We start from the raw sequence: 13,676 nt of genomic DNA on the forward strand, positions 1-13,676 counted from the left end.
GTGACACTCCCATTTCCTTACATGGCTTTTCCCAAACGGTCGGGACGACGACCAAAAAAAAAAAAAAAACCTCTCGCGACCGCTTGAGGCGCTCGAGAGCGGCACGAGCGGCTTTTTGGTTCGTTTTCTCCCCGAGGAAGAAAAAAAAAAAAAAAAGGGAGGGGGGAGGGAAAGAAGAGGTGCATTGTGGGAAGTGTAGTTTTTATTCAAAGATGGAGCGACCGGCTAACCGTCAACTTCTCAACTTCTCGCCTACAACTTCAGAATGCTAAACGGGCTGCGTGTAATAGATGGCGGAGAGCAATGACTGAGGAGTTTGACGAAGATGTGGTATTCGAGGTTCGTATCAAACGCTCCGTTTTCACGTCGAAACTTATAACCGACGCTTTTGTCATCGCGCGCGAGTCCGTCGGTAAATACAAGGCGGTTCGGGTTGGCCGATTCATTAGCCGCGCAAGCTAGTACGCGTGTTAGCCTCTTACTTAAGCAAAAAAAAACAAAAACAAACAAAAAAAAACGACCGCCCCCCTTGTTACCATGCTTTTCTCAGTCCCGAACAAATTACACATATTTGGCTCGCTTTCTACTCCCTGCCGAAGGGGCTTTATCGGTCACGAGAGGCGGGCTGGAGTGCGCACTGGTGTCGGTGTTTCATTATTAGGAGACCGAGGTGGGGTGGGGATGACAACGTCCGATGCGTCGGTTCTGGAAGAAAAAAAAAAAAAAAAAAAAAAAAAACCTGACATCTGGATGGTGACAACATGAGCTGCGACTTCGTGTGAAAATGCATGTGAGTAGTATGTAATTCTAGGAGTCTTAGTTCATTGTGATTGGGTTGGATCAGGCGCCCAGTACAACAGCACAGTCATTTTCTTTTTCCTGCAACAGCTGCAGGAGAACTGGGTCAGGCATCTTCTGGACATATTTTAGCACGGTGTGTTTTGTCTGTCTCTCTGCTTATTGCATGGTTGATTTAATTCTGAGCTCTTTTTTTGGTTTTTTTGTTGTTGTTGTTGTTGTTTTTTTTTCGGTCCTGGGGCAAGAACAAGCGTCGCCCTGGTTTATCCCTCTCTCTGAAAAGGCAGGATTATAACATGATAACTTGTGACTAGACTCGGATGTCCAGTTTCCATGCAGGAGGGGAAGAATTCATGGGTGGCCCCCCCTACCCCCCCCCCTCCCTGAAGAGGCTCTTAAAGATAGTCCTCACATCTGTGTTTAGTGTCGGATGATTTGCAGGTTTCGCATGTGAAGGAGATTTGTCAGAATCCCTGCCAGAATAAAAAGACTAAACTGCGTGGATGAGAGACGAGGAGATGAGGATGAGGGTGGAGACTCGACTCCAGCTGATGGATCCCGAAGGAAAGTCGAGCAGCTCAGGGAATCAGCGGGACCCCTTTGGTTTTCCACTGGGAGAAACTAGGGCAAAAAAAAAAAAAAAAACTCAACAAATCAGGATGAGTTTCAGCTCTGCCCGAATCGGACTGACGATCTATCGCAACATTTTCTCTCCTTCTCATTTCACCCTCCGTCATTCCTCAACTGCTGTCTCAACCTGCCTGTCTGTCTCTCTCGTTGCAGAACTCCCCTCTTTTCCAGTACCTGCACGATCTAGGGCACACAGACTTCGAGGCATGTCCGACGGCATCACAGGAGGAGGATTATGGCGGACAAGAGGGAGACCTCACCTCTCCGGGCGAACATCCACAGAAACCCGCAGTGAGTTCGCCTCATCCTCCGTACAACGCGCCACACATACCTCTCCTCTCTAAAGGAAATCTCCCTGTTTTCTCCAACTAATCTTCTTAGTTTAGTCTCATGTTTGGTTTTATTGGTCCCACAGACTTCAACATAAAACATTAGTTTTATATCAAGGTTTATCACAACAGCGTCCGGCATACATAAACATTAAACCTGGTTTACATGCAGCCATGATCATCCACCCAATCATCAAATGGTGAAAAGAATCAGATGGTCTCGTCTTAAAATTGTTTTTATAAGCTAAAAAAAAAATGCACCTCTTAAATCTCTAGAGATGTGGTTGTTACTTTGATCAATGACAAATAGTCGTTTATTTATTGGTTTAACAATATGGTTGTCAATAAACATTCATGTCAACATATCAAAATGCTGTTTTAGTCCCTGGACAGTTTTTTTTTTTATTTATTTTTTTTTACATCAGTACATCATGTAATGACTTTAGAAAATGACCAGATATTTATCAGTTTAAATTTATGGTAGATTTCTTTACAGATTGCATAATTCAATAACAATACTGATTCTTACATTTTTTTTGGAGGATTAATAAACTAATGGATTAGCCTATAAATCGTTTTATCCAACCAACTCTCCAAAATAGACAGCATTTTCTGTCAGTGAAGACGAAGAAAACAAGTAAACAAACACTTTTCAGATGGTGGAATTGTAAATTTTCGGTATTTCGGCTCAAAGAAACACTTAAACAATTAATTTAGGAAATTGTTGCAGATTATCTATTTTTGTTAATGGGTTAATCTGGAGCTGCGTTGATTAATCTACTGATTTTGACATTTTTAAACTAAAGTACCAAAACGTCTCTGGTTGCAGTTTCTCTAATGTGATTAGATGATCTAATTTTCTCTGTTCTATTTCACTGTAAGCCGATTATTCTTCAGTTTGGAGCTCTTTGTCGGGCAAAATAGTACATTTGATCATATCAATAAAGACTCTTGGATAATAGGATAGGCTTTTTTTTTTTTTTTTTTTACTATTTTCTGACATTTGATGGGCTGATTAATTGAGAAAATAGTCTGCAGATGAACCAATATTGAACCTCCCCCTGCCCCCGCTGTAGATCATTTAATACGAGCAATCAATAAAACTGTCTGTCAAACAAGACCCCGTCAGGTCAAGATGAGTCCCTAATGGGGCCCCCCCATCCTCCTCTGCACCCCTGACCCACGGCAGTGTGTGTGATTGCCGCTGTTAGACTCGTGCAGTCAGACAGAAACCAATTAATCTGACTATCGATCCCGAAGTGTGACCCACGTTGGGCCCACAGACCGTCTGCTGTTGTGCGCGTGAACCGCGTTAACACCCTTCGCTTCGGTCACACGAGGACACGCAGACGCGACGAGTCGACCGTCCTGCGCTCGGACCCGGGTGGTGTTTTCTTCTCTCCGCTCGGCCCGATCAGACGATCCGTCTCTCATCTCTTTCCTGCCGCCGCTCGGGTTTCTAGAGGGTATCGTCCAAATGCGATTACAGAGAGCACACACACTGCTTTCTGTCTGTGACATGACTCCTGCCCCTGTGAGCATCCTCCTCCTGTGTGTGTGTGTGTGTGTGTTGATATTCCCATGTGTTTTCCCTGGAGCTGTGTGCACTTTTAACTGCGAAATCAAAGGATTAAAACTCGTGAGCGTTCGAACAGCTCTATTGTTAACCTACTCGTTAATGACTGTTAAATTTGAGGCGACCTGCGAGTAATTCAGTCGGACCAGTAATGCGTCCTGGGAAGCTCGGGGTCACATGACTCGTCTCCCTCCTCCCCGCGACAGGAAGCGGTGGCGCGTTTCCTTCGTTCAGGAACTTTCCGTACGTGTCATGCTTCCTCTCTGGTACTGTGTTGTTGTGAGGAGGACGAGGGAGGACGAGGGACTCGGTTCAGGCAGGAAAGCTTTCGGCTCGTCCCTCCGTGATCCGTTTCCTGGAGCCACAGATAAAGCTGGAGCCGAGCCAACAACACCTTGTTCACGTCCACAGACAGCTGTTTGTTTTTCATGACCAGATTGTGATTGATGAACTCAGACGGGGCACGCGTGCGCGCGTGTGTGTGTGTGTGTGTGTGTGTGTGTGTGCGTGTGCGTGTGCGTGTGTGCGTGTCCTTGACCGGATATGTTTTTAGAGGTCGTGTAAATTGATCTGACTGTTGACACTGTTTTTAGAGTTCTGTTTTAAGATTTTAATGAAAAGAGATGCACCTCGTGGCCGCTGAAAACTCTTAATTCTGATTGGCTGGGAAATGTTGCGTCACTCTTCGTAGGTATTCAGTAAATTAAAATTTTAAAAAAACGAATCAACGGCTTCTAATTAGGAAGCCTCTCTCGTCACAGAAGTAAGGCTGCAAGCCAACGATGATCTTCATAACCAGTCAATCTGGCTTGTCTAATTTAATCATTTAGTCTGTAGAATATCAAAAACTTGTTTAAAAGGTCTCTCATAAAATTCCCCAGAAATAGCACGACATCTTCAAAAGGCACATTTTGACCAACCGACAGTTTAAAACCCCCCCAAAATATTCAGTTTATTGTCATACAAGTCAACGAAAAGCAGCAAATTTGTCACGTAGGAAGGAGGAACCAACAAATGGTTTGCGTCTTTGAACACTTAATCGACAGTGAGAGTTGTCGTTGATTAGTTTTTTCAGTGCCGCGTCTCTCTCAGTCTCACACACACACACACACACACACACACACACACACACACACACACACACACACACACACACACACACACACACACACACACACACACACACACACACACACACACACCTCTGCCGCTCTGCCTCATTTCCTGTTCCGACATCTGTACGTCGGGTTTTCTTGAGATGCTGACGGTCAGCGGAGGGTCTGAAAGCTGCGGCAGAATACTGATGAGCATCAGCAAGGCCGAACCCGGATATTAACTGTAGACGTGTGTGTGTTTACATCATCGTCTCTGCTGGGATTATCTGCTCTGATACCACAGAGGAGAATGAACAGAGTTGTGGCCTACTTTGTGTCTTTGTGTGTGTGTGTGTGTGTGTGTGTGTGTGTGTGTGTGTGTGTGTGTGTGTGTGTGTGTGTGTGTGTGTGTGTGTGTGTGTGTGTGTGTGTGTGTCCGTCCTGACGCTCAGTTTACAATCAGTAATCAATACGACTGCGGCCTTTACACTAATACGCCTGTGCTTCTGTTTGGATCAATAACCAGAGGTGCTGCGTGCTAAAGCACCACACACACACTTCCGATGACGCTGTGATGCTTCTCTGTTTTGTTTGTGTCTTTTTTTTTTACTTTAACAGAAACAGAGTGAACTGAAGCCTCAACACACTTTAAAAGGAAAAAAAAAAAGAAAGTCCCACCATAACAAAGCGTTGCATTGCTGCCTCCAAAACCACCGTAAGCTGATTAGTGCGAACACTAAATCCTATTCATGACAAGATGTTCCACAGTTCGGGGGTTGTTTTAGGATTTTGAAAAAGGAAAAAAACATTTAGAGAAAAGCCTGAGGTTTGTAATGGACCCAGACGTCAGTGTTTTTTTTTTGTTTCTTTTTAGACCGCTCTCTGGTGATTGTACATCTCGCACTGTTTACATGAGGAGCCTCCGGTGCTGCGACGGCAGACAGAAATGAAACACAAGTGTGTTCTCCGAAAGACGTGTGTTGTTGTTGTTGTGCATCAAAAAAAAATCAATCCTTCCTTCTCCCTCTGTCGACTTTTTTTTACGTCGAAAGGATGAAAAAAGAGAGTTTTATCTGTGCTGAAAAGTGGTTATAATACCAAAGTAGAAATGCAGCAGAGTGAAGCAGCGTTGTGGGTTTTTGTGCGACAGCGGTGCCGTATGAGACCTGCGGGCGTTTCACAAACACACATTGCACTTATTGTTGTCGCCTGAAAGAGTTTGTCTCCTGGGATACTCCTTTTGACCATGAGTGTGTTTGTGTGTGTGTGTGAGCTTGTTATTGAGACTCGAGCAGCGGTGCCCAAATTCTGTCCTATGAAGGGACAAAAATAAATGTTTATGTTGTGTGAATTTACATTGATTTTAAAATGTGATATAGTTTTATAGATAATTAACCTAAAATGTCAGAATAATTAACACCCTACTCTTTAATCTTCTTAATAGTCATTTTTTGAATTTATTTTGTCACTTTTTTGCAAAAATTATTGTTGATAACCAGTCGACTTGAAAACTTTTTCTAAATGCCCCCCTTCCCGCCATGTGTGATCGGCAGGGAGGACGGTTATGGAGAATGGCCGAGGCCTTGTGGAGATGGAGCCCGATTCACCAGGCGACCGCGTCTCGTAAGCTGGAGCAGCAGCTGGTGGGTAGAAAGAGAAACGGCAACTAACGCCGGCTCTGAAAAAGCAGCCGCCACATTCGCACGTTTTTATTTTTATTTATTTTTTATTATTCCCTCGCCTCCTCGCAGGACGGCGTGTTCGGCCAGTACTCGGTCCGCTGCATCCTGGACCAGGACGTGCTGCTGCAGGAGGACGTGGAGCTGATCGAGCTGTTGGACCCGAGTCTGCTGACCCTCGGCTCGTCGCCCTCCGGCTCACCCAGCCGAGCGAGCGCCCTGCCGCGGCCCGGCCTCATCGCCAAGCCCTCCATATGGTACGTCGAACACTCAGACCCACGGCAGGTGGACAAAATAATGGAAACACCAGCACAAACTAAAACTCTGAAGATGTCCTGATACGCTCGTCCCGGTCTCCTCTCCTCTCTCAGGGACATGGCGGGGCTGGTCGGCCTGGCTGCCGTCCTCCTGGGACTCTGCTCCATGTCTGAGGGCCTGTGGCCCCTGGCCGCGGCCCCCTGGGGCCTGGCCCTGCTGGGCTGGGTGGGACTGAGGGGGGTCTCGCTGTGGCGACAGGGCCGCATGCAGAGGACCGTCCACACCAGGGCCACGCAGCTCCAGACTCTGCTCCACAACAGCAAGACTCTGACCGGGCTGTCCCGGAAATCGCTGCGTCTGGTGCAGGAGACCGAGGTCATCTCCAGAGGCTTCACCCTGTAAGTTTGCCTCCTTTTACCTCCTCCTTACCCATCACACAGCCACATCATGACTCGGAGCTTTTATACTATGTTACGTCTATGATTGTTTTACGCCTGCTCAATCAATTCACTCATTAATTAGTAGTAGTTTTACTAAAGTAGTGTTCGCCTGCCTGTGTAGCTTCAGCATCGTCTGTAGAAAACCTCTGTCTGTCCAGGGTTGTAGCTCCTGAATCATTTTAAGTCATTTCTAGTAGTTTTGGGAAATACACTCATTCTCTTTCTTCACAAGAGTGAGATGAGAAGATTGATACCGCTCTCATGTTTGTGAGGTAAATGTGAAATGGGGAAATCTCTGACCTGCTTCTGTCCAAAGGAAACAAAATCCCCCTTTTTAAACTCAGGCTGTTGTGTGGAGGAAACAAAACCTGCCGGTTGGAGGATTTTGTTACCCGTGGACAGAGCTAGTCTTCGAGCTAAGCTAAGCTCAGCTAACAGGCGGTTGGCTTCATCGATACTAACGAAACAATATGAAATTATATGATATGAACTGAAATGATATGAGATGAAATGGTACGATACGATATGATACACCCTTTCGTCCTCGTACGTGAGAGTAGCATCAGTCTCCTCATCAGCTTTCCCCAAATCCTAAACTCATAATTAAAAACCTTCACCAGCATGTGATGTCGTCTCGTCTTCCTGTTTTCCGACGCTCAGTCTCGTCGCGTCGGTTTGTGTGTCGTGCTGTTCAGTGTTGTATGTGTGCCCCCCCGCCTCTCTGGGACATCTCCACAGTTGTATCACATTTCACTTGTCAAGTTTGCTCGACAGGGTGAGTGCGGCCAGCTCCTTTAGCAGGGCGGGGCCGGGGGTGGTGCCGCGGGGCCAGCAGCTCATCGGGCTGAGGAAGGCCTTGTACCGGGCGCTCCGCTCGGCCTTTAGAGCCTCGCGCCGGGCCACCTGTCACATGCTCAAGGCATATCCTTTACCTGGAAAAGGACTTGGGGTACTCTTTTTAGTGATGTTATTAGGGTTTTTAGTGACTTTTTGAAACTTTGATCTTTTCCTCGATATTACTCGTGAAGGCACTTAAAAGGAGCTTTTTTAAAAAAAAAAATATTTAGATTAACAAAATATGCTTCAAACTTTTTCCACTGACTGTTTTTCCACGTGTCATCGTGTAGAAATGGTGTGATCCAATCTAGCTTCATCTGTGTTTGTTCCTACATGTCCTGAGGAATGTAAAAAGGAAATATGATTACCTTTGGAGATAACAGTCGTTAAGAACGCTGAAAATGACATTGCATTAGAAACATGACAGAGAACTTCATAAACTTATTTACAAAAACCAACATGAACTAAATACACGTGTAACAGCCCAGAGATGTTTTCACGGTAAAGTGTTGTTTGTCCTTAACGCCCGAAAACGTTCCCGCTGAACTCCGAGATCGACAACGTGACGAACTACGTGTCGGCGGTGCCCTTGAAGGACCTCGGCCTCGGCTTGGGCATCGAGCACCTGGGCGACGAGCAGGCTCAGGAGCTCACCGACGACTACAGCCTGCCCGCCCTGAAGGTGAGGCCCGAGGGAGGGTTACACCTGCTCAGACCTCTGACGAAGCTCATCCTGACGACACGTCGGCTGCAGCAGTTTTAATCTTCTCCGCTGTCCGACTTCATGCTGTGTTTTGTATGAAGAAATTTAGTTTTTGACCAGATTGTCTCGTTATCTTCAGAGCTTCAAATAGAGCGAATGCTCAAAGACATAAAAAGGACGGAATATTACTGGTGATGTGATGAAGGTTTTTTCATTTTTTCATTTTTTTTTTTTTTTCACGTTGGATCTTAAAGCTGTAAATGAAGTTATGCGTCTGAGTTTTTTTTTTTTTTTGGTTTGTCCTCCTGCAGATGCTCTTCCAGCTGTGGGTGGGACAAAGCTCCGAATGTTTCCGTCGGCTGGCTCTTCTCCTCTCACCGCACCGGATAGAAGAACAGGAAGAGGCCCGACCCAAAGGAGACACTTCTTCTCCTCTTCTTCTTCCTCCTCCTCCGCTGCATCGCTCCGTCGTCGCGGTGACCGAACCCCTCCATCACGCTCTGGCCGGCTGCCTCGGCGAAGTGCAGCGCAGCTACGATTTCCACCGGCACTTCGAGACCCAGGCGAGGACGACGGGCTCGGACCGGACCGGACGAGCCCGGGAGAAGTGCCGGGAGCTCAACACCCTGCACACCTCCATCCGGAGCCTGCAGCTGCACCTCAAGGCCCTGCTGAGCGAGTAAGACAGACAGACACACACACACACACACACACACACACACACACACACACACACACACACACACACACACACACACACACACACACACACACACACACACGGAGAACGGGGAAACTGGGGCAGTGCAGCAGCACAGCAATAATACAACACAGAAAAGAAAACATCATCAAGAACTTAAATATGTGTTACTGCAGCCAAGTGACGTACACTGTACAAAAAAAGAGACAATTTTATAGAGATTTCTACGTTACATTCACATTAAAAACATGATAAAAGTCCAAATTAGTTAAAATCGCATCCTTTTTCATTCAATTTTCAGTCCCGAGAAGACTGAAAGATAAAATATGTAATTGCGAACCTTTTAACTAAATGGAGAGATTCGTGCTTCTCATGAAGAAAACGTCATCTCGTTAATAACAAAGAAGTCACGAAGAAGCAGAATGAGACAAAACTAGCTCAACATTCACTCCGCTTTTACTGAAAAAGACAAAAAGTTCAGAGGCCTTTTTGTTCATTGGACTTAATGTGCAGCATATAATTATTCTGCTGTTGATGAAAACGAGCTTTTATTACAAAGCAAGGAGCTCTTACTGCTGCTATTGTTGCTTTGATGACATCATTTTGCTAAATAAAAAAAAAGAGAGCAGCAAACTCTATCAGTGGGATTCCTTTTGTGTCGTGAACAAGCATTCATCTACCTCTCTTTTGATTCGTCTTATGATTAAATGGCTCCAGACTTTATTCTAACAACGGTCTGTTGAAGCTTTAACGAGAAGAAGGCGTCGCGGTTGAGAGGATTTTAACTGACGACGTGTACGTCGACGCTCTTTACAACCCAATTTTTGACTGGATTTTCAAGAAGCTGTGAAAAATCTACAGCGGATACATTAGGGGGCCGATGATGTCACCAATATTAGGAAATTAAAAAAAAAACCTCCAATAACGATATACAGTATATCGACAGAAATGTGGGTATCGAAAAAAAAACATATTTAATGGGTATTTGACAGTTTCATTGAATACATGTCATTAAAATTAAAATAAAAAAAAAAAAAAACTAAATTAGAGGAATTTTGCACCAAGCGTCTTTTTCTGGATTATAGTCTGTAAAAAAAAAAAAAGTTTTCATATCTGACAACATGTACGCTGATATCTGTGATTGACCAACAGCAGCCCGTTACAGATGTATTGGTTGGGCTCTCATTCAAAACATACATGTATGAAGCTGTATCTGTGTTACTGATCGGTACAAGGCCTTCAACATTCCTCCTCCTCCTCCTCCTCCTCAGGATGATCATCCTGGAGGACGACCTGGAGAAGCTGATGGTGTCGAAGGAGCTGACCGAGCTGACGCTGGACGGCTACCAGGACCTCAGCGACCGGCTGCACCACCTGCAGCCGCACATGCAGGCCAGCACCGGCTGCTGGGAGGACACCATCGGCCAGGTGGAGCGCATGCTGAGGCGGGCCAACGCCTGTCCAGGTGAGCAGGGTCGACACACACACACACACACACACACACACACACACACACACACACACACACACACACACTGAATGTTAGTTTTGTTCCTGGCAGTCGTGTGAAATCTCCTCTCGTCTCTGTGCTGAAGGTCCGGAGCAGTGCGCTCCTCCTGTACTTGAAGTTCCTCCTGCTCCTCCTCCTCCTCCTCCTCCGTCCTACCCTCTGATCCTGGACCGGGACCCGGTGCCAGAGGAGCTGGTGAGATCAAAATGTCCACCTTGTGACGTATGTTACTGTAAAAAATAAAAAAGGACAGGAAGAGATGACTCCCCCCTTCCTCCCCCTCCCCCTGTGTGCCGATAATTCGCTGCCCCGCCGTCAGTCTCTACCCGTTGTTTCATCCGACTAGGAGTGGGAGGCCTACGTGTCCGACTCGGACTCTGACGGGGACGGCGGAGGCTCGTGGCCCGACATGCTGTCCCCGGAGGAGCGGGAGCGGCAGCGGCGGGAGCGGGAGGAGTCCCGGCGCGTCCTGTCCGAGCTCAAAGCCGTCCTGGGCTTCCGCGCGTCAGAGGGCGAGAGGATGAAGAGGAAGCAGATGCTCTTCAACGACCAAGGTCTGATCCACATATGTTCCTGTAATGAGGCTGATTTTAGCTAAAGAAAATAAAAAAAATAAGGAGGACTGTGATTCTGCTGATAATCGGGATGACGGCTCACAAAATCAGTACGTACAAACCTGCAGGAAACGCATGCATGTAAAGTTGTTAATGATGCACGAGTTTTTAATAGAGTCATCCATCATTGCTGAATTAATGCATCGTATCAGTGCCGACTTAAAACTTTAATCATTAATTCATCGTTTCAACTCATTTTATAAGCTGACGTTAACGTCTCTAAACGAATGTAGTTATCAATAATTCATGATGAACCCTCCTCTTTTACTTTTTGATCTGAACTACCTTCCTATTTTTGAGAAACGTAATGCTGCACTTCAGGCTATTGATGATTTTTTTTTTGTTATTGATTAAATTGCTCTTTGATGTTCAGTGTTCAAATAGCAGCAACATAATCAATTTAACATCACAGAAGTCTGAGAAAACCAGAAAATCTTTTGGAAAACTGGAATGATTGAGAACTTGTTTATCAGCATAGCTGCCTAATAATTATCTGTCAATCAATCAATCAGCACATGTGAGTATTTACTGATTTTCTTTACTCCGGACAAAAAAAAAAGAGGCTTTAAATCAATAATAGTGGATTACTCTCGATGCGCAGATTATTAAGCAGCTTCCACCTCCCTCATCATGGAGCTACTAGACCCCCTACTTGGTCTCCTACAGGGAGGCGTAAAGGAGCATTTGAGGGTGTAGTTGCCCTTTCAAGGTTCCTCACAGACTTCTGATCGATCGTCCGGATCAAAACGGATCAGATTTTGTAACGGCAGGTCAAAACTTTAAACCGGTCGTGACTCTAAATGTCGCGTTTCTTTGCAGCTGCCGTGAAGCCTTCGGGTCAAGCCGAGAGCTCAGACGGCGCCTCGAAGCCGTCGGGCGCTCCGTCCTCCGCGGGCTCCGTGGAAACCGACGACGACGACGACGACGACGAAGCAGGAAACCACCTTTCGGAGCGCTCTGCAGGAAACGAAGGGGAGGACGAGGAAGGAAGAGACGGCAGGGCGACGCCCGACCCCGTCACGGAGTTCAGCTGCGGTGTGGAGGACGGGGAGTCACGGGGACCTTCGGTCTGCAGCAGAGGAGGAGGAGGAGGAGAGTCGGAGCTGCACCAATACGACGGCGTGGTGGAGGAGGATGGGGAGGAGAGGGGGGAGGGGGAGGGCCAGAACGGCCTGGACTGCTTCCTGAAGCCGAGAGTCCCCACCGTCTCCGTGATGGACAGACTGACGGAGATCCACGGATCGCAGGCGCTCATCTTCAGCTCCGCCCTCGCCGCGCAGGTGGCCGCTCGCTCGCACTCGCTCATCAACATGGAGGAGCAGACGTTCGAAGACGAGGAGGAGGAGGAGGAAGAAGAAGAAGAGGAGAAGAAGAACTAGACATTGAACCCCGGCTGCTTTAAACAAGCGCCGAGCAGAGACTGCATTTACTGTCTGATTGTCTTTTAATCGATGGGTCTGTATTACATCATCAAACTCCGCCCGTCCGTCCGTCCCCGCCCACGACTCGTTACTGCTCCGTTGCTGTTTACAACTCAGGAACCAGAACCACTACAACGAAACCGTGACCTCACGGCGTCGAGGTCAGGAGACCAGAATGTCCGCAGTTTTGCCCGGTGACATCCACATCCTGTATATTGATCACGGCCAATCAGAGGGAGGAAACACGAGAGCGGCATCGCAAGGAATGTGTAAGAGAAAGAAAAAAAAAAAAAAGCTTTTAATTACAGTTTGAAGTGTGACGCCGTCATTTAAAACACTCCAGTGTGAGTTCGAGTCAGGAGTCTCTGAAGGAGTGCGTTCAGACACAAAACAGGTCGGACCGCTCGGCCGTTTGTGTTTATTGGCTCGAAAACGTAATGTCCTAAAAAAAAAAATATTAAAAAAAATATTTTAATATATCTACTCAAACAAAATAAACAAAAGTTAAAGACCCAAAAAAGAATATGAATGTTAATATGAATGTGGAGATAAGGATGTAGGAATAGGAATAGATAGACGGACGGGGATGAAATTTATAGTGATGAATAGAGTTAGTGCGAAATGTAAGAAAGGAACAGATTAATAAACACCGATTAAAGATTTCGTCCCATCGGGGAAAAAAAAAAGTTTAAAAAAAGCGGTGAAAATACATCATTTGTATGTTTTAGAAATGAGTTTTGTATGTATTTTAAGGGGCCACAACAGCCTTAATTAATAATTCACAACAGCCTTATTTATTAATAAGAAATAAATACTCTTACACTTTCAGACTGTGTCTCCTAGAACAACTTAAAAACATTCAAATTCAGTGTAAAAAAAAAATGTGAATAAGGTCCTGTTTTAGTTTGTGGGTCAATAAAAGTAAAAACATTGTGTTCCCCAGTGTAATTAAAAAATAATATAAATAAGCAAATAAAAGGCTAAGTGAGATACGGGCAATGTGTAGAAGAACTACTGCGGTGTAAATATACTTCAGTTTGAAGTTTTCAAACAGGTTTTTTTTGTTGTTGTTGTTGTGATAAACACA

The 13,676-nt window shown here is 45.8% G+C and overlaps 1 protein-coding gene across 3 annotated transcripts; it reads left to right on the forward strand.

Moving 5' to 3' along the window:
- Positions 1-223: 223 nt before the first annotated feature.
- On the forward strand, positions 224-13,059 carry vezt (vezatin, adherens junctions transmembrane protein). Of its 3 annotated transcripts, none has more exons than XM_069700408.1 (12): positions 224-339; positions 1,582-1,719; positions 5,981-6,070; positions 6,179-6,363; positions 6,478-6,762; positions 7,567-7,724; positions 8,175-8,323; positions 8,656-9,023; positions 10,316-10,509; positions 10,640-10,749; positions 10,901-11,108; positions 11,988-13,059. In XM_069700408.1, exons 1-12 carry the CDS (start codon positions 304-306, stop codon positions 12,545-12,547), a joined length of 2,481 nt encoding a protein of 826 aa, XP_069556509.1. In that variant the 5' UTR covers positions 224-303; the 3' UTR covers positions 12,548-13,059. The 3 variants fall into 3 exon arrangements, with proteins under 3 accessions (XP_069556509.1, XP_069556510.1, XP_069556511.1); XM_069700409.1 differs by having other exon boundaries at positions 7,579-7,724; XM_069700410.1 differs by lacking the exon at positions 224-339 and adding an exon at positions 369-790.
- The last annotated feature ends 617 nt before the right edge of the window (positions 13,060-13,676 follow it).

This window comes from Brachyistius frenatus, unplaced genomic scaffold, assembly GCF_029030835.1.
Source record: "Brachyistius frenatus isolate BFR_SWC_R1_liver_20210118 unplaced genomic scaffold, ASM2903083v1 Contig_33, whole genome shotgun sequence".
Lineage (NCBI taxonomy): Eukaryota > Metazoa > Chordata > Actinopteri > Embiotocidae > Brachyistius > Brachyistius frenatus.

Coding starts and splice junctions, on each gene's coding strand:
- vezt (XM_069700408.1), top strand. CDS start 304: ATGACTGAGGAGTTTGACGAAGATGTGGTATTCGAG. Junction 6,763..7,566: donor ATCTCCAGAGGCTTCACCCT/GTAAGTTTGCCT, acceptor TCACTTGTCAAG/TTTGCTCGACAGGGTGAGTG. Junction 10,510..10,639: donor GCGGGCCAACGCCTGTCCAG/GTGAGCAGGGTC, acceptor TCTGTGCTGAAG/GTCCGGAGCAGTGCGCTCCT.